Source organism: Leucoraja erinacea, chromosome 13 (genome assembly GCF_028641065.1).
Source record: "Leucoraja erinacea ecotype New England chromosome 13, Leri_hhj_1, whole genome shotgun sequence".
Lineage (NCBI taxonomy): Eukaryota > Metazoa > Chordata > Chondrichthyes > Rajiformes > Rajidae > Leucoraja > Leucoraja erinaceus.
In genome coordinates this window covers 13,216,127-13,238,112 of record NC_073389.1, presented here as the reverse complement: position 1 = coordinate 13,238,112, position 21,986 = coordinate 13,216,127, and the positions used below count along the sequence as shown (strand labels likewise).

Genomic DNA, 21,986 nt, shown 5'->3' with positions numbered 1-21,986 from the left:
AGATTGAAGCATTCTGAAACAAATATGAAACTATCTTACTTGGATGACCTGAAATTAAAGCATATAATTAGTTAGTTACCCAATTGTAGCTAATTACAAAATTCAATTACTAGATCTAAACATCTACCCATTTCTTAAGAAAAGGTTAACATTTTTAAAAAGCCTGTGCCCAAATAACATTCACACAATAATTCACAATATAACTTGATTTTTAAATCTCATTGTCATGAATTTATAGGCCAAATGGAAGGAATTTAGTGTTTAACTCCTGTAAATTAATGGGCATTTAAATCATCTTGCGAGTGGGATTTTGTGGAACGCGCCGCTTTGGAACGTTGCAGTTGCAGTGAAATTAACTCCATATTGGCAGGAAAAATACTGCCGGTTCGTATATTTACATAATTACATTTTCGCAACTTGAAATTTTGATTAAAGGCATCCTAAGAAGCAAGTTTATATGAAAAAATAAACGGCATACCTTGCCTTGTCCCCTACGTGAGATCCGTCCCGTTGTCGGCGTTGACGGCATTTGAAGATTATTTTAATTTTACTCCAATAATTAAATTATCCACGCTAATTTTAATAAACTTAATAAAACGGCAGTCAAAGCGATTTTTCTTTAGCAACTAAGCAGCCTGACAGAGATTGATTTAAATAGGCTGCAGAAAAATCGCATTTTAAACCCGCCCCCCTCTCAAAGGCGCCAAAGTCGTGCACACGGGCAGTGACAGAACTGCAGCGCCGCTGAAGGTAAGTTTTGTAACATACCTACCCTTAAGGGGCTGTCCTACTGTACGAGCTAATTCAAGAGTTCTCCCGAGTTTCCCCTGATTCGACCTCAGAGAATTACGGTAATAGGTACTCGGGGCTCTCGTGGATATTTTTTAACATGTTGAAAAATCTTCACGAGCTTACCGCGTTTCCCGAGTACCTGCCGTTAGCGTTTCGAGCAGCTAAGAGACGTCCCGAGCTCCAACGTACCCGCTACATACATTCTACGTGCTTACCATGAGTTCGATTTTTTTTTAAACTCGGGAGAGCTCTTGAATTATCTCGTACAGTGGGACAGGCCCTTATATATGTAATTGCATGAAACGGAAAGCTTCATCAATGAACTGATGCAAGTATATAATATCACCTGCTAGTGAGGCTTTTTGTTGCAGACTCATTTTCTCCAGTTGCTATTTTGTTTTCATTACACGAGAAGACATTTGCCTGCATAACAAAGCCTTTGAGGAATTCAACCATACAAATTTAAAAACAGTTAGAAATCTTACCATAGTCACGCATTCAAAATCTGGTTTGAACATTAATGGGTACATTGTCGTTTCACAAGCTCGAATAATAAGCATCGATGGGCCAAAGAAGCCATTCCCTTCCAGAACAGCTAGAATTATCCAGTCTTCTTGGGTGTCATTATGCTAAAAAGCAAATTAGAATTATAAAATTAAACAATGATGTGTAGATTATACTCGTGTACAGTATACCATTGCACCTCCTGGATCATTTTTAAGTGTCAATTAATTGAGAAGTATTCTTAATTGAGAAGTATTAATTGAGAAGTATTATTTTTTGCTTTAGTCTTTTAAACAAAATATACCATAAAGCAAATAATATGGTTGTCTACATGAAATACGGCTCTGTATCAACATTCAAAATTTGCTATGTTCACATTTCGGAATTTCAAATATCTAAACTAATAAAGGAAATACTTTTTTCGCTATTAAACTGCAGATGATGACCTGTGCTTATGGGCTCCCCGATCTCATCTCACCCCTTCCATTGTTGACACCCTCCTGTCTGATGAAGATAACACTGATGCAGCAATTAGGGCTGCTACCTCCGGCTCCAGCAAACAGAGTTTGATCATGACTCTGGAGCTTTCTGTGTGAGGTTTGTGTGTTCAAGAGAGCACGTAGGTATTGCCTGGGAGGACCAATTGCCTTCCAGATCTTTAAGACATACTATTTGAATAATTAATCTCTGCAAGTTATCTCTATGGTAGGTCAATGGTAGACAATTTATGAACCAGTTTATGGTATACGAGACAGAATAGATTACAGTGAAATCAGTGAAGGACTAGGATCCACTGGGAGCCAGCATAATTTATGATAATTTAATTAAAGGTCCCTTTATGACCTTGAGGTATCCCAATGTGCTTTAATCAAAGATATATTTTTGATGAATGGTGACTGTTGTAAGAGGTAAACTATAAGAGGACAGTGGGTATATAAAATCAGCTTCTAGAGGAAGTAATTGAGGAGGGTTTTAAACAGCATTTAAAAGACACTTAAAAGTGTACATGGATAGGTAAGGTATAAGGGGATATGGGTCAAATGCAGGCAAATTGGACTAGCTTAGATTGGGCATCTTAGTCAGGTCCTGTTTCCGTGCTGTTTGTACCTATGATTCTATAATTCCACGGCTCAAATGACCTTCACTGATGTCATAAGAAAACACGTGAATATGATGGAGGTTGACAACAATGTGGGCACATAGCTGCTGAAACCCTGGCTCCACTGTTTCTGCTACTTGCACTACAGGAATGCTAGGAGCAAAGACTGTGTGTTAATTCCAGGTGTCCAGTGTTCAAATTTCATATGCGGAGCAGTGGAGCAGAGGAATTTATGTAGAGGTTATGACCACGCACAGTCTTTGACAGACGACACCCCCCCACCTCCGGTAACAGCGAGCTTTTGTTTAATGGATGGCTTGCTTGTCTCATATTTTTCAAGAGCCCTGAGTCTGCTGCAAAAAGGTCCTGTTGCCATTATGGTTATGACTCATTGTCAAAGCTGATGTGTAGCCTTTTCTTAATGATCATCAGACCAGAAGTATGGCTGAGGTCTGGGAAGTGGTAAAGGGGCACTGTAGTTGAAAATCAGAGAGATTATATCCATTAAGAATGTTTCACAATCATAGGAAAGGGGAGTCATACATGGATACATAGACAATAGGTGCAGAAGTAGACCATTCAGCCCTTCGAGCCAGCACCGCCATTCAATGTGATCATGGCTGATCATCCACAATTAGTACCCCGTTCCTGTCTTCTCCCCAAACCCCTTGATTCTGCTAGCCCACTGTTTCTGAGGCAGAGAATTCTACAAATTCACAACACTCTGTGTGAAAATGTTTTTCTTCATCTCATTTCTAAATGGCCTACCCCGTATTCTTAAACTGTGGCCCCTGGTTCTGGACCCCCCCAACATCGGGAACATGTTTCTTGCATCTAGCGTGTCCGATCCCTTAATAATTTTATATGTTTCTGTAAGATATCCTCTCATCCTTCTAAATTCCAGTGAATGTAAGCCCAGTCGCTCCATTCTTTTATCATATGACAGTCCTGCCATCCCGGGTATTAACCTCATGAACCTACGCTACACTCCCTCAATAGCAAGATGTCCTTCCTCAAATTAGGAAAACAAAACTGCAAACAATACTCCAGGTGTGGTCTCACCAGCGTCCTGTGCAACTGCAGAAGGACCTCTTTGCTCCTATACTCAACTCCTCTCGTTATGAAGGCCAACATGCATTAGCTTTCTTCACTGTCTGTTGTACCTGCATGCTTACTTTCACTGACTGATGCACTAAGACACCCAGGTCTCCTTGTACTTCTTCTTTTCCTAACCTGACACCATTCAGATAATAATCTGCCTTCCCGTTCTTGCCACCAAAGTGGATAACCTCACATTTATCCACATAAAGTTTTGTTCAGAGATTGAAGAAACTATCTAATTTAGCTGAGGAAACAATTTCCTTTCAACCTATCGCACATAAAGTAGTTGAATTAATTAACTTCCTTAAAATCAATTCTGCTTAATCCAGTTATTGATTGAAGTAATTCATTTTGGTGCATTAGCTTTATTTTTATATTTTAGGACATCAGCAAAATTATTTCAACCAGAACTTTGATGCTGTATAAAACAGAATTATGCAAATGTAATGGGATTATTAACATTATCATATTTAATTCTAAAATAACTAACAAAGTTTAGCATTCTGAAGATCGCCATTTTTATAGAACACGATTGCGCCTTCTTTACAAGCTAAATTTGGAAATATTGGGGGAGCTATCAAAAGGTATGAAAAATCATATTTTTGCCAATAATTAACGCAATTTTAATCATTACAAACTTGATTAAAAATAATGGAGGAAAAGTACAGTCTAATGAAGATTTGCCTCAGTAACAGTTCTTCAATTTATGACGTGTCATTCCAGAAATGCATTTTTGAAGGAGGATGACGTCCTTTTTTTTCAACAATGGCAATGAACATTTGTTGAACATTTTGCTCAGGAGTTTGCCAATGTTATTACTCCTTCCTCCCACAAGGTCATGGAACCAGGCAGCTTATGGTCATCAGTTGAAAAGGTAATTTTTAAAATAGAATCGATGGAAATTGGAATTAAGTGGAACTATAGACTTGCAGAACTCTGAACTCTTGATATCCTTAAACCACAGTCCTCAAACTACATCCTGACTTTCTTTGAAATACGAATAATTCCGACTTCTCACAGTACATTTTAGAAAGACACAAAATACTGGAGTACGCAGCAGGTCAGGCAGCTTCTCTGGAGAACATGGACAGGTGATTTTCAGTTGGGACTCTGCTTCCCAACCAGAAACGTCACCTATCCATATTCCCCAGGTTTGCTGGCTGACTCACAATTCCACAATGTATTCATCCTTCTAAATGCTGCCTTTGCAAAGCTTCTCAAGGAAGAATATCGTGTCAGCTTGGTTTTTGGATCCCAAGGCCCACTTCATCTCATGGATTACTACCTTTTTTCAAGTTCTGCAATGCATGCTAAAATGATGCTTCTATCAAAATGATCAAAAGCACATTTGAATATAATAAGAAGAAATGAACAGCCATGATTTATCTGGAGGGATTCTACAATACGACATATTGGTGTTGCCTTCTATGCCCTGCACAGATTGTCCATCCAAAAAAGTAAAAGTGATGCCTCTGACTTTGTAAAATATGAGGCTAACCAGGGGGTTACAGAGAACTGCAGGAGTAGTCTGTTAGAAACTAGTTCCATTACTTGAACCCAGATACAAAGAACAGTTTGTGAACACAGGTAACCCAAGTCCAGCCACTAGCCCGAACCAATTATAACTGACACTAACTAAGGCCGATCTGTGAATAACAACCCTTTATGAGGAGAAAAGCTAATGGGCCTCCTGGAATCAGGATCAATAAGGAAGGGACACAACCCGGGTGACTGGTTTTAAACAATTGAAAAGAAGACCAGTGAAAAATGAAATTATATTGTATTATAAATTAAGCTTGTACAGTCATGAAGTGTGTGGATTTTTAGTTTGTCTTGGTGGATTTGTCTCTTCTTGTCTAAAGTCTAACAACTGAAAGCTGTGAATAAAGAAGCCGTGAAACCTACCACCGGACTCCAAACATCCTAACATATTAAACAAAAGCTCTCTTTACTAATACCAGAATTGAAAAGCTTTAAAATAATCACCAATTATTCAAAGGACTCTTACAAAAGTTTTCAGACCACAACTGATCAAGTATATATTCTCTTCATTTTAACCCTTCTCACCTTCATTATCTTTGCCTTCTCCACCTCAAATAAAGATTAATCCTTCAGTTGGGTACCAATGCTAGAATGATATTATCTCAGACCTTTAACCCAACAAAACTAATCATGCTAATTGATTGAAATAATAAAACATGTGCACCTTTATCTTTATTAACCCCAATATCCAAATATAATCATTGCATTACAAAGCACATTCAGTTTCAATACCTGGAGATCTAAATTGTACAGATAAGTCTTTCTTGATGGTGCACTTCCTATGGATGTATTTATCATTCATTCTCCTATTCTAAGTGGAATTTTGAGAATAAGCTTTATACGTAGTGATTTGATTTTCTATAGTGTAAAACTGATCAGTATATGATGGCTCCCCTCACACAATAATTAGTTTTAGAGATGAAGTCAATGGTGGTTATGCATCCTACATGGTACTGATGGCTGAATGCCTAGAATATTTTGACATCTTGAGAAACAGGAATTACAACATGGCATGTTACATGCATCACCAAAACCCTGGACAGGATCTGTCTCCACAGATTACAGAACTTGCTGGTCAATGCTATCTATCACATCCTGAAAGCATTAATGAAGAGCAGCTTAATTCTTGATAACATGGTGTGTAATATTGCCTATAGTGGTTGCCTTCACAGCCACCAGAGTTCCAGTCTGTGGTTTTGTGAAGAAGGCATCATTGTCTTCTGACCAATTCCTTGAAGTCTCTGTTGGGCAGCTGTAGGCACAGTTGTTAAAACCTCTTCAGAATCTGCCTGTAAAACACTTTCATGTTCCATTAGTTGGAGTATGGGGAAACGGAATTTCAATCCTCTGTGTAACTACTTGTTGCATTATTTGAATTGACAATAAAGTTTACTTTGACTTTGACATTTCTTTTCGGTGTGTGGTCTGTACTGATTCTCACACTTGTTCCCTCTTACACTGAATGTTGTGTTTGCCTTGTCATCATACTCATTGCCTTCAACATCTTATAGTCAATGAACACCCCTTCTATCCATTACAATAGTCTTGCATTGTGCAAGAAGCCAGCTGTAAACACCATGTTCAAACTTGTTTTAAAAATAATAAATTGAAGAGTGCATTTGACTTCAGAACATTGTTTTTGTAATAGAAAATATTTTTAGTCTTTATCATTAAGATGATTTGCAACTAATGTCAAATCTAGTGGGCAACTTCAACCAGCACATAAAGGGCACCAACTGCACGTTACGTTCAGAATCACAGCTGCAATGTGGAGATGATGAGCCTGGTGTCTCTTGGATGCCATGGATGTTGCAAAGTAATGCTGAAACATCTTTTTGCATATTAATCCTATTTTGCATGAGGCCCACGTTATGGCATACAAGATCATAACAAAATCAACTCTATAAAGACTTGCTGATTGCAACTCCGCCTGTCAACATCAATTTGCCACAACCTTCCCCGTAGAATTTCATAATTTTTTTAAATTTTTGGAGATACCGCATGGAAACATGCCCATCGGCCCAAATCCATGCCGACCATCGATCACCCATTCACAGTAGTTCTATGTTATCCCACTTTCTCATCCACTCCACAAAGTGCAAACTCCACAAACACAGCATCCGAGGTAAAGATTGAAGCCAGGTCTCTGGCGCTGAGAGGCAATAGCTCTGACCTGTTCCACCACTGTTACACCCTTTGATAGTCTCAATCTGTTTCCCGTACATACTTATTGATTCCCAACTAAGACGATAATTAGAGAAATAAATCTGGAGATCCATATCATCTGAGTTTTTGTACATTACCATGTCAAGTCAAGTGAAGTCGAGTTTATTGTCACATGCACAAATGCGGTGAGGTACAAGTACAATGAAACTCTTGCTTGCAGTAGCACCATAGACACATAGATAACACAAAACAACATAAATTCAATGCATCAATCAATATCAATGGGAAATTCAGATGTGGCTTAAAGCACTTAAATACAAAAACTGTGACACAAGTAATAAATTCTGTGGTTGGACATTTGATTCCAGTACATATTTATAGAGTGTATTTTTTTTTTTTTTGTTAAATGATAAGGTGATGGGTGTATTTTAAATGACTGTATAAGTTTACTTCCTTGGTTACAGCTGATTAGAAACTGATTTAAATCATGTAAAAAAGATGGAAACAAAATGCTGGAAGAACTCAGCGGGTCAGGCGGCATCTCTGGATGAAATGAATAGGTGGCGCTTTGGGGTCAGGACTCATTGTGAGGAGGGGGTGAAATCAACCCCCCCCCTCCCTTCCCCCCACAATCAGTCAGAAGAAGGGTTCTGACCCGAAATGTCACCTATCCATTTAATTCGGAGATGCTGCCTGACCCGCTGAGTTTTATGTTCATCTTTGGCATAAAGCAGCATCTACAGTGCCTTACATTATAAATTACGTACAAGTTGGGTGAAAACCTGGGCTTCAGCATTACAGAAACACCATGAATATTATAAAGAGGTAAGATGCTATCATTGTGGCCAATCAGAATAATTATCCAAGGTCTGAGTTAGATCACTGAAGTTTTGAAATATTGTAAGCAAAACATAGGCACCACAAGTCAGGAAGAATACTTTGAAAGGAGTGCAGTACAGATTTGCTGGTTGAAATCAAGTTCCAAGGATTAAATTATGAAGAGAGATTGCTTATAAAATAATTTAGATGATTAAGATGATTTCACATTTTCACAAGATTAAGGGAGACTGTCAGGGAAATTTTTTCGGCTGGAAGGGATTTTGGAACTAGGTGATGTGGTTTTAACATTAAGATAAAATTCAAAAACACTTGTGCATGCACTCACTGGTGAAATTGGATTTTTTTCACAAATGAATTTGATAAAAAATCTATTATTAGCATGCAATATCTGCAGGAGATATTAAATGCATTTTTTCCCCCACATGATTTCAATGCTGTAAGGACTCTGCAACCAGGAATATATTTTAGAATTAGGGACCACCCATTTTAGACAGTAATGAGGTTGAATTTTTTCACCTTAATGATTAAATCTTTAGAATTCTCTTCCTCAGAAGCCCGTGGAGGATGAATCATTGAGTATATATTTAAGGTCTAAATAGATTTTTTTGTTCAGTAGTGAATCAAAGATGATTGCGAATAAACAAGAATATAGAATTGAAGTCAAGATCAGATTAGCTGTGAATTCATTGAAGGTAAATTCTGACATAGGGACTCTAACCTGAAAGATTGATTTTCTTTCTCTTCCCGCAGATGCAGTCAGACCTGCTGTAATTTTCAAGCGTTTTCTGTTTTTTTCCTTAGCATCTATCCTTTTTTTACATTTTCACTAACTGAATGGCAGAACAGGCTTCAAGACCCATATGACCTATTCATGCCCTATTTCTTATGACTTTGTACTTTTAAGTTGTCCAAGACATATGATATTAGGTATATAGCTAATTTTAGTATCGAATAGGAACCTGGATGATGAGAGATATCGAGGCTCTGGTTATGAAAAAGCAAGAAGCATAAGTCAGATATAGGCAGCTGGGATCAAGTACTTTAGACTTTAGAGATACAGCACGGAAACGGAGCCCTTTGGCCCACCGATTTCGCACCAACAACGATCTTCCCATACACTAGCACTATCCTACACACAAGGGAAATTTACAATTTCACCAAAGCCAATTAACCTACAAACCTGAGGTAAACAAAAGTGCTGGAGAAACTCAGCGGGTGCAGCAGCATCTATGGAGCGAATGAAATAGGCAACGTTTCGGGCCGAAACCCTTCTTCAGACTGATTTAGGGGGGAGGGGGGGAGGCGGGGAGAAGAAAGGAAAAAGGAAGAGGAGGAGCCCGAGGGCTGAGGGAGAGCTGAGAAGGTGAGGAGACAAGAGGAGGAGACAGCAAGGGCTACCGGAAATTGGAGAATTCAATGTTTATGCCGCTAGGGTGCAGACTGCTCAAGTGGAATATGAGGTGCTGCTCATCCAATTTCCGGTGGTGCTCACTCTGGCCAGACTAGCAGGACAGAGAGGTTGGATTTGGAATGGGAGGGGGAGTTGAAGTGCTGAGCCACCGGGAGATCAGGTTGGTTAATGTGGACCGAGCAGAGGTGTTCGGAGAAACGATCGAAAAGCCTACGCTTGGTCTCACCGATGTACATCAGCTGACATCTAGAGCAACAGATGCACTAGATGAGGTTGGAGGAGATGCAGGTGAACCTCTGTCACACCTGGAAGGACTGCTTGGGTCCTTGAATGGAGTCCAGGGGGGAGGTAAAGCGACAAGTGCAGCATCTCTTGCGGTTGCAAGGGAAATTGCCCGGGGAGGGGGTGGTGCGGGAGGGAAGGGAAGAATTGACCAGGGAGTTACGGAGGGAGTGGTCTTTGCGGACAGCAGACAGGGGAGGAGATGGGAAGATGTGGCGAGTGGTGGGGTCACGTTGGAGGTGGCGAAAATGAAGGAGGACTATTTGTTGTATGTGACGGCTAGTGGGGTGAAAGGTGAAGACTAGGAGGTCTCTGCCTTTGTTAAGAGTGGGGGGATTGGGAGAGAGAGCAATGTTACGGGTTATGGAAGAGACCCTGGTGAGAGCCTCGTCTATAGTAGGGGAGGGGAACCCCCGTTCCCTGAAGAATGATGAAATCTCCGATGCCCTGGTGTGGAACACCTCATCCTGGGAGGGATTTAACCAGGGGGGATAGGATGGAGTCAAGGTATGTGGAAATAAGTTCGGTAGGGCACAAACAGGCAGAGACAATGGGTCTACCAGGACAGTCAGGTTTGTGAATTTTGGAGAGAAGGTAAAATCGGGCCGTGCAGGGCTGGGGAACGATGAGGTTGGAGGTTCGGGGGGGGGCAGGGAGCCGATGAAGTCAGTGATGGTGCTAGAGATAATGGCCTGGTGCTCATCTGTGGGTTCATGGTCCAGGCGTAAGCAGGAGGAGGTGTCCGAGAGTTGGCGCGTGGCCTCAGCTTTGTAGAGATCGACGCGCCAGACTACCATGACACCTCCCTTGTCGGCGGGTTTGATAACCCAGTCTGGGTTGTTGCGGAGTGAGTCGATGGATGTACGTTCAGGGGGGGAGAGATTGGTGTGAGACAGGGGTGTGGAGAAGTTGAGGCGGTTGATGTCCCGCCAGCAGTTTTGGATAAAAAGGTCTAAAGCCGGAAGGCCATGAGGGGGGGGTTCAGAGGAGGGGGGGCGAGGACTCCTTCCCATGGAAGAATGCTGTGAGGCGGAGGAGACGGTAGAAGAGCTTCAGGTCATGGTGGGCGCAGATGTGGGGACGGAGGGGGACAAAGGTAAGACCTACAAACCTAGTGTGTAGGAGAAAACCACAGCACACTCATAGAAAACTCACGGGGTCACGGGGAGAATGTACAAACTCTGTACTGACAAGCACCCATAGTCAAGATTGAACCTGGGTCTCTGGTGCTGTAAAGCACCAACTCTACCACTTTGTGCACATAGTGAATCACTTCAGAAGTATAGGGGGTTAGCAGTAGATTTAAGACAGCAAACAGAGAGCAAAAAAGAGGGTATGAGATAGTTTTGCTGATAAGGTAAAGAAGAATGCAAAAAAATTCTACATGTATATTAAGGGAAAAAAGATAGCGAGCGAGAGAATACGGCTCTTTAAATCAACAAATTGTTAATGTGTGGAACCACAAGACATTGGCGAGGTGTTAATTGAATATTCCTCATTTGTGTTTAAGAAATGATGTGTAGGAACTCAGGGTAGTTAATTATAATGTCCTGAAGAGAATCTATGTCATTCAACAGAAGGTTCTTAAGGTCATAAAATTAATTAAGAAAGATAAATCCCCAGGAATTAATGATGTGTATCATAAGATGTAGTGGGGAACGAGGGAAGAAATTTCAGGGCCATGGGCTGAGATATTTTGTATCATCGAAAACATGAAAGGATGAGGTGCCAGAGGACGAGTGTGGCTAATGTTGTGACTGTATAAGAATGGTGGCAAGAAAAAGCCTGGGAACTATAGACCGGCGAGTATTAAGAAAGTATTGAAGGGGATTCTGAGGGACGAATCTACATGTATTTGGAAAGGCAAGGACAGATTAGGGATACTCAACATGGCTTTGTGTATGGAAACCATTTCTCACCAATTTGACTGAGGTTTTGAAGAGGTAACCAAGAACATTGATGAGGGCAATGAAATAAACATTGTCAACATGGATGTTAGTAAGGCGTTTGACAAGGTACCACATTTTAGGATTGTCCGTACGATCAGCTCACATGGGATACAGGGCAAGCTAGTGAATTGGATACAAAATTGGCTTGATAATAGGAAACAGAGGATGGTGGGAGAGGATTGTTTTTCCGATGGAGGCCTGTACCAGTGGAGTATCAGAGGGATCATTGGTGGGTATTGTTTATTATCAATATTAACAATTTGAATGTGAATGTAGATGACATGGTTAGTAAGTTTGAGGATGACACTAAAATTGGTGGTATAGTGGATAGTGTGGAAGGTTAGATTCAGATCAGATTCAGATTCAATTTAATTGTCATTGTCAGTGTACAGTACAGAGACAACGAAATGCATTTAGCATCTCCCTTGAAGAGCGACATAGCAAACGATTTGAATAAATAATAATAAGTGTCTGGGGGGGGGGGGGGGGGGGGTGGTGATTGGCAGTCACCGAGGTACGTTGTTGAGTAGAGTGACAGCCGCCGGAAAGAAGCTGTTCCTCGACCTGCTGGTTTGGCAACGGAGAGACCTGTAGCGCCTCCCGGATGGTAGGAGGGTAAACAGTCCATGGTTGGGGTGAGAGCAGTCCTTGGCGATGCTGAGCGCCCTCTGCAGACAGCGCTTGCTTTGGACAGGCTCAATGGAGGGGAGCGTGGAACCGGTGATGCGTTGGGCAATTTTCACCACCCTCTGCAATGCCTTCCGGTCGGAGACAGAGCAGTTGCCATACCATACTGTGATGCAGTTGGTAAGGATGCTCTCGATGGTGCAGCGGTAGAAGTTCACCAGGATCTGAGGAGACAGATGGACCTTAATTCTTAAGGGGTTGGACAGGCTGGATGCAGGAAGATTGTTCCCGATGTTGGGGAAGTCCAGAACAAGGGGTCACAGTTATCATAGTTTACAGCAGGATCTTCATCAAATGGGCGAATGGAAGACAAATGGCAGATGGTGTTTAATTCAGATAAATGTCAGTTTAGTTTAGTTTAGTTTAGAGATAAAGCATGGAAACAGTTCCTTTGGCCCACAGTGTCCATGCCGACCAACGATCACCGTACACTAGTTTTGTCTTGCACACCAGGGTCAATTTACAGAAGGCAATTAACCTACTAACCTACAGGTCTTTGGAATGTGGAAGCTGGAGCACCCGGAGTAAACCTATGTGGTTAGAGAACATACAAACACCGTACAGACACCACCCAGGATCGAACCCAGGTCTCTGCTGCTGCAAAGCAGCAACTCTACCAATGCACCACTGTGCTGCCCAGTGAGTTGTTGTGTTTTGTAGGACAAAGCAGAGCAGGATTTACACAGTAAACATACAGTAAATGGCAAGGCGCCATAAAGTGTGGTAGAACAGAGACCACGGTATGCATGTATGAATTGAATGCAACATCTCCAAGTTTGCGGATGGCAGGAAGCTGGGGGGCAGTGTTAGCTGTGAGGAGGATGCTAGGAGGCTGCAAGGTGACTTGGATAGGTTGGGTAAGTGGGCAAATGCATGACAGATGCAGTATAATGTGGATAAATGTGAGGTTATCCACTTTGGTGGCAAAAACAAGAAAGTAGACTATTATCTGAATGGTGGCCGATTAGGAAAAGGGGAGATGCAACGAGACCTGGGTGTCATGGTACACCAGTCATTGAAAGTAGGCATGCAGGTGCAGCAGGCAGTGAAGAAAGCAAATGGTATGTTAGCATTCATAGCAAAAAGATTTGAGTATAGGAACAGGGAGGTTCTACTGCAGTTGTACAGGGTCTTGGTGAGACCACACCTGGAGTATTGCATACAGTTTTGGTCTCCAAATCTGAGGAAAAACATCTTGCCATAGAGGGAGTACAGAGAAGGTTCACCAGACTGATTCCTGGGATGTCAGGACTTTCATATGAGGAAAGACTGGATAGACTCGGCTTGTACTTGCTAGAATTTAGAAGATTGAGGGGGGATCTTATAGAAACTTACAAAATTCTTAAGGGGTTGGACAGGCTGGATGCAGGAAGATTGTTCCCGATGTTGGGGAAGTCCAGAACAAGGGGTCACAGATTAAGGATAAGGGGGAAATCTTTTAGGACCGAGATGAGAAAAACATTTTTCATACAGAGAGTGGTGAATCTCTGGAATTCTCTGCCACAGAAGGTAGTTGAGGCCAGTGCATTGGCTATATTTAAGAGGGAATTAGATGTGGCCCTGGTGGCTAAAGAGATCAGGGGGTATGGAGAGAAGGCAGGTACAGGATACTGAGTGGATGATCAGCCATGATCATATTGAATGGCGTTGTAGGCTCGAAGGGCTGAATGGCCTACTCCTGCACCTATTTTCTATGTTTCTATGTACATAGTTCTATAAAGATGGCATCACAGGTGAACAGGTGAGGCGTTTGGCAGGCTTGCCTTGCCTTCATCAAGTTATTGAGTATAGAGTTGATACATAATGTTACAGCTGTACAAGACACTGCTCAAGCCACATTTATAGTACTGCATATACGTCTGGTTGCCCTGCTCTAGGAAGAATGCCATAAATCTAGAAAGAACACCAAAAACATTTGAGGATGAGGGTTTGCGTTAGAAGTAGAAACTGGCTCTTTTTTCCATGGAATGCAAGCCACTGAGAGGTGACCTTCTAGACTTTTGTAAAATCACTAGGAGCATAGATAAGTAGAGTAGCCACAGTCTTTACCCCAGGGTAGAGGAGTCAGATACTAAGCATACATTTAAAATGATAGATTTTAAAGTGCCCTGAAGGGCAACTTTTTCACACAGAGAGTGCTACATACACATGTAGAATGAGCTGCCAGACAGAATGGTAAAGGTGGCTACAACAATGACATTTAAAAGAAACTTGGACAGGTAAGATATAGGCCAGGCACGCGTGAGTAGAAATCTCAGCAAAAACAATTGGATCTGGTGGATAAATTCAGCTGAAATGCCTGTTTCCATGCTGTACAGCTCCATGACTATGAATATTGATAGACTTAATAATCAAAGTATTAAACAAGGTGGAGATAATATATTTAGGTCATCAATCAGTCACAATCTCTCTCAAGGACAAGCATGTTTATATGAGATATGTGGGACAATTATTTTTACAGAGTGGCGGATACCTGGAACATACTGTCAGTGGTGGTGGTGGTGGAGGCAGATATGAAAATGGCATTTAAAAGGCTTTTCGATGGGCATGTAGATTTGCAGGGAATGGAAGGATATTGATTACATGCAGGCAGAGGAGATTAGTTTAACTTGGTATCATGTTCAGCACGGACATTGTGAGATGAAGGGCTTGTTCTTGTGCTACTCTGCTCTATGTTCTAATGTACGAGAAGCATAATGGTGTATCCCTGTTATTATGTCCCCATGCCCAAGCATTACAAGAGTATCAAGGATAAGAATATCAAATAAAAAAAGGAAATGCTGGAAACTGGATATCAGGCAATGAAGGTAGACACAAAATGGTGAAGTAACTCAGCGGGACAGGCAACATCTCTGGAGAGGAGGGATGGGTGACATTTCGGGTCGAGACCCTCCTTCAGACAATGAATATGACTAGAGAAATAGAGTTAACATTTCAGGCCACTGACTTGATAGCAGAACATTTACATACTTGGCTAAAATAATCTGAGGATTTTCAACCCCAGTCAAATTAAATATGGTCTTAACCTTTGAGCAATTTCCTAGACTTCATCCTAATTTTAATAGCAATGAGTGAGTCTGCTCAAGATAAATTAAAATATTCATTATCATCTCCATGATCAAGGCAAAAACTGAATTCTAATAAAGTTGATCAGAATCATTTAGAAAAGAGTAAAATATTATTGGTTATAACATGCTGGATCAGAAAATTCAGTCAAAAATTAACATTTTCAATAAATTTTTAAGAAAACAAAACTAGAATCTGCATGAAATATTAAATACAATATTTTTCTTGAGTTGGTTTATACTTTTCCATCGTCTTTTTCATGATTATGTTGCTCTGTCTTTTAATATGCTCACATATGTTTTACACCAATTCGAAAATAATGATTCAAAATGATCATTTCATTTCATTGAAATTGAGAATAAATATATTACTTCATGCAGTGATTAATGAACTTTCTCAAAATGAGTTTACATTTTCAGCACTTACCAAATGAATATTTTTAATGACGGAATGGTGGGTAGACGCAGCAATTTCCAACTCAGTCTCAAAGTACTCTTCAGGATTTACCACACACAGAATGTTATACAAACGGACATCATATTTGGACTGCAACAGGATCTTACAAGGGTAGTGGCCTGGCCCTTCTGATACAAATTTCATTGGCAGGCTGGCTGAAGCTTCTTCATCTAGATTTAATGAAAATAATGAAAATCTCATTTTCCAAATTCCAAAGCTACTTGACATAAGCATTCTAGAGCTAAGTACAATTCTCATTAATTATTATTTAGCACACATTTCATCTTGTCCTATTCTTTGCATTTCAAAACTTTTTCATGCACTTTATTTACTTACATTAGCGGGTGATTAAGCCAAGTAAAAATACAGATATGAAACTAATATCAAAAGGAATTCTCTGTCCACAAACTGAACTCCATCAAACGGGTTTCAAATTTGATCCGAAAGTTATTTATTTTTGTTGCCTCTTAAGAATAATACAAAATAAACCATTACAATGTTTATAGAGTGTAGGTAGGAGCGACATTGTTTATAACAATGATAAGACACAAAAAGCTGGAGTAACTCAGCAGGTCAGGGAGCATCTCTGGTGAAAAGGGATAGGTAACGTTTCAGGTTGAAACCCTTCTTCAGACTGAGAGTCAGGGGGAGGGAAACAAGAGATATGAAAAGGTACATAGAACAAATGAATGAAAGGTAAGCAACAGGACAAATCAAAGCCAACAACGATGATCAAGGAAAGGTGGAGCCCACAATTGTCCATTGTTAGCTGTGGGGAAGCTGGTAACGAAGGATACAAACAGTGAAACTCAGCAGGATGACAGTAAAACTAGTACACCAACTAGGGTGGGGGAGAGACGGAGAAAGAAGGGATGCAAGGGTGACTTGAAGTTAGAGAAATCAATGTTTATACCACTGGGTTGTAAACTGCCCAATCAAATTATGAAGTGATGTTCCTCCAATTTGCGTTGCAGATTGTAGAACAAGTGTCATGGAGTCATACACTATAGAAATGGGTCCTTTGGCCCAATGTATTTTTGCTGACCATCAGGTACCTATCCATGCATTCTGGCCAGATATTATTTTCTTTCACCATCCCACTGCCAGTCTGACCTGTTTTCTATGGTGTTCTACTGAAACTCATTGAAAAATATCAGATTTTGAAATTGTCCCATTTCAGATGAAATATCACTGACTTGACACATTAACATATAAAAGTGTTTTCTATTTCTATCGCAGTAGTTTGGTCCACAGATTTGCTTGCAAAACACAATTTTTCAGGCCAATACATATGAAAATTATTATTATTGGTGAGGTAAGCAATTGCAACAATTTCTAGATCTATGCACAATACTGAAAATACAACTAGACTTTTCCAGTCATGACCCATGTAAGCACAAAAGCACACTGGATAGCCACCAAGTGGTCACAGGAGTGGAAGGCAACCTTATCTCCATTACACAGCAACATCTCTTCACCAGATAAAAGCTGTTAAGGGTCTGACCTCCCCAGAGGAGCATGGGTGAAGCTCAACAGACTTTGTACTTGAGTTGGGCGTTTCAATGCCAGCATGTGGAGATGGGGACTCCGCCAGAGCCCAGCCTGTGAACGCGGAGCAGAACAACAGACAGCTAACCATGTCATCTCTGGTTGCCCACTCTACCACCCACCAAATGGAGCTCAGGGCCTGGCAGACATTGACGCAGAGACAACAACCTGGCTGCTCAACACCCGGCTTGAGATCTAACTATTCCTTTGGTTTATGTTTCATTCGTAAAGAAGACCCATGTAAAATTATGTAATTCCCTGTGCAACACTCGTGTATAGTATTAACTGGAAAATTAAGTTGCATGCTCTGCAATGTGCCTGTTGTCAGACATATTTCAAAGCAACCGTGTTTTAACGGCTGTAGTCTCTGAACAAGATACATGGAACGTCACTCAAATAACTTCCCTGACTATCCCTTTCCTCTGAGATTCTTCCTCGAGAGTACTTGTAATTGTAATTTGTAATTTATTTATTTAGGGGACAGTGCATATTAATAAACATTTACATGTAATACGCAAGATTGTAGCCAGTAGCTAATTTCCATCTTTAGTCCCTCTGGTAAACAAGGTAAACACATCACAACACAATCAATCAATAAGAGAAGAGACAAAACAAAAATCAAAAACAAAACAAAACAAAGCTGACAATAAAGTAAAAAAGTAACAATAAAAGAGTACCATAGGATAATTTTAAGGTAGATTATGATTGCAGTTTTGATTTTGCAGTAACCATGTTTTTAGATGTTTGGTAAATGAGGTAAGGGTTGGCAGATCCCGTATGACGCATGGTATCGCGTTCCAGGTCTGCGACACTCGATATGAAAATACTGACAGCCCAAAGACACTTTTCCTAAACGGGACTATACAATCACCCCTGGAGGCTGCTCTTGTCGACCTATTTGTGTTTTTCTTTATGAAGTCCTTTAATACTTCACCCTTACTTCACCCTTCTTTCTTACTCCCACCACTTTCTGAACTGTCTATCCCTAGTCCTCTTTTATTCCATATTCCAACTGCTCCTGATTGCCAACAACAAGGCAATTTTATCCCGAAATCTCACATCCTGGTTTCAACTAGTTTAATTATCCACAGAAGTTGAATAAGGCTTTATTGGAGCAGAAAATTGAAAACGACTGCAAAAGAATGGGTCACCAGCAGTGCAAACCTCCACCAATCAGGTTCTATTGGCTTCACTATTTTCCACTGCATTCTAAATTCTTCTGTAGTCATGGTCTTCTGTAACATTTTATAATTATTTTTATAAATAAATTATATTGGTGATTGAATGACTCCTATATTACTCAATGTTAACATTTCATAACAGAAATCATAGTGCAATTATGAAACTGCATTACTATTAATAAGTGCCTTTCAAAGAAACTTTGAATGACAATGAAAGCCAATTGTGGTTCAATTTACTCAAATTCAAAACACCTCATAAAAACAAAAAAAACATAGAAATTAGTGCAGGATAATTTTAGGCCATCGGCCCTTCGAGATTTTGCACCGCCATTCAATATGATCATGGCTGATCATCCAACTCAGTATCCCGTACCTGGGTTGGCAGATCCCCCCTGACGCATGGTATAGCCACAAGGGCCACATCTAACTCCCTCTTAAAATAGCCACTGAACTGGCAAACTACCCTCTGTGGCAGAAAAGGGACTAGACATTCACCCACTCTCTGTGTGAAAAAATTTCTTGTTCATCTTATGAAGTCCTTTAAAAGGATTTCCCCTTACTTACCCTTCTTTCTTACTGTCCCCCTTGTTCTGGACTTCTATCCCTATCGGGAACTTTTCTTCCATATTCCATCTAGCCTGTGCCAACCCCTTAAGCAATTTTGTATTTCTATAAGATCCCCTGGTTTCAATCTTCTAATTATTCTAGAGAGTATAAACCAAGCCTATCCAGTCTTTCTTCATAAAACAGTCCTGAGAATCCCACCATCAGTCTGGTGAACCGTCCTGCACTCCCTCTATGGCAATAATGTCCTTCCTCAGATTTGGAGACCAAAACTGTGTACGCAATACTCCAGGTGTGGTCTCACCAAGACCCTGTACAACTGCAGTAGAACCTCTCTGCTCCTATACTCAAATCCTTTTGCAATGAAAGCTAACATACCATTCGCTTTCTTTACTGCCTGCTGCACCTGCATGCCTACCTTCAATGACTGGTGTACCATGACAGCCAGGTCTCGCTGCATCTCCCCCTTTCCAATCGGCCACCTCATGATTGCTTCCATGAAATATCCACGCTAGAGGAGGTCTCATCTAGGATCCTAGAATTTAGAAGATTGAGGGGGGATCTTATAGAAAGTTACAAAATTCTTAAGGGGTTGGACAGGCTGGATGCAGGTAGATTGTTCCCGATGTTGGGGAAGTCCAGAACAAGGGGTCACAGTTTAAGGATAAGGATCCAACTACAGTATCACTTGCCTCCACCTCCTTTCCAGCTTTATCTCCCCCACTACAATCAGTCTGAAGAAGGGTCCCAAAACATCACCTATCCATGTCCTCCAGAGATGCTGTTGTCTGACTAAGTTACTCAAGCACTGGTGGGTTTGGAGCAGATGGGGATAAATATGTTAAATCTCTTAATAATTCGACCTATCCATTTTCAGGTGACATGAAGGGAAAGTCAGCCAACCTGCTCCCGAATAAAAACAAAATATCCGGCAAATACTCTGCTGGTCAACCAGCATCTGTGGAAAGAGAGTTAATATATCAGGACCAGAATCATTTGTCGGCAGATGTTTATCAGATGAAGGGGCCAAAACCAGATACACTATTTTTCTGTGAACAGACGTTGTCCAATTTACTGAACATTTCCAGCATTGTCTATTTTTATTCAAATTTCCAGCATATGCAGAGTTTTCTTTAAAAATGTATTTTATTACTTTCAGGAAAGAGTCTGACAATTTAAATATGTAATAAAGTTTGAACAAGCTAATTTAACCAGCTTTACACCAGTCTGAAGAAGGGTCTCGACCCAAACCTTCACCCATTCCTTCTCTCCAGAGATGCTGCCTATCCCACTGAGTTGGGCCTCCTCCATTGCCAGAGTGAGGCCCAGCGCAAATTGGAGGAACAGCACCTCATATTTCGCTTAGGTAGTTTACACCCCAGCGGTATAAACATTGACTTCTCTAATTTTAGATAGCCCTTGCTTTCTCCCTCCTTCTCCTCCCTTTCCTAACTCTCCCACAAAGCCTACTGTCTCCGCATCTTCCTTTCTTTTTCCCGCCCCACCCCCCGACATCAGTCTGAAGAAGGGGCTCGACCCGAAACATCGCCTATTCCTTTTCTCCATAAATGCTGCCTCACCCACTGAGTTTCTCTGTCTACCTTCTACCAAGGTTTTTTGTCTACCTTCGATTTTTCCAGCATCTGCAGTTCTTTCTTAAACACCACTGAGTTACTCCAACATGTTGTGTCTATCTTCGGTGTAAACCAGCATCTGCAATTCCTTCTTACACAATGAGCACTGCCTTCCAGGTTAGGACACAGCTCCCCCACCCAGCTACATTACCCCACCCAGCTGCCCAAAAGGGCCATTTCTCAAGCTGCCCGTCACACCACACCACCACCTGCACATCCCCAATTAAAAGGTCTCCTGGATTTGATGGCTGTTCTCCAGTCAGATCATGAATCAGACTCCTCCATGTGAAGAGAGCAAATACCTTTGGCCAACAAAATCACATTCTAATTACCTCCCCCCCTCCGTCCCCACCTCTATCAACCTCCCACTCCATTCACCCTGGAATCAGATCCCTATCTAACCCAGAATTGCGGAATGGTCTAATGGGTTTATGGCCCGATCTGGGAGCCTCGCATCTCAGACAGGCTGTTTACCAGGCATAGTACCTATTAGCGAGACAAATCACAGGAGTGATAATGTTCCATGTAAGATATCCAGACGTTTCCCATGCGAAACACCATAAATACTGGCCATGAAACTTGCCCCTGTAAATATCCAGGTCAATGTTCTTATAAAAATTGGATTCTATTCTGAACAATACGGAAATTCATCAAAACAAAGAAAATACTTTTTAAGGACACTCACTATACTTACTACACTGCACTTGACAACGATTTTCTAACAGCATGTCGCACAGGGAGCATGCAACTGCACCTCATTTGCAGATTAATGGACTGTGAGAAGCTAATACACTGCTATGCCACTGCAGAAAAGCCAATGCATTTGCATTACATTGCATTTATATTGGTGGTTGCACAAATTTGATTTTAACTGAATGAATTGTCCTTAGCTTCTCCAAAGTCTGAGATGAATTTGTAAGATTATGTGCAAATAAATATAAAATGATCGAGTAGTGCTGCTCAGACTCATTAAGAAGTGACAAGCCATGAAGTCATTGTTCTGAAATGCATCATGTTACATGTGAATCAGTGTAGAGTTTAAAATTAATACCGCATGGTGGGCGAATAAACAAGCCACGCGTGGTGAATCAAAGAGATCTTTATTGCTGAAGTATAGATAACAACATATACACGAATGGGGAAGGCTGACCCGGGGCTGAATAT

The 21,986-nt window shown here is 41.0% G+C and overlaps 1 protein-coding gene across 1 annotated transcript in view; it reads right to left on the bottom strand.

The window, feature by feature from the left end:
* Positions 1-21,986, bottom strand: part of LOC129703105 (cilia- and flagella-associated protein 47-like) — a 422,488-nt gene that overhangs the window by 162,916 nt on the left and 237,586 nt on the right. Inside the window, exons 46-47 of the mRNA XM_055645303.1 lie at positions 15,866-16,065; positions 1,278-1,421 (exon numbers count right to left, since the gene is read on the bottom strand). Of these exons, the coding sequence (XP_055501278.1) occupies positions 1,278-1,421; positions 15,866-16,065 (344 nt within the window). The remainder of the gene's footprint in view (positions 1-1,277; positions 1,422-15,865; positions 16,066-21,986) is intronic.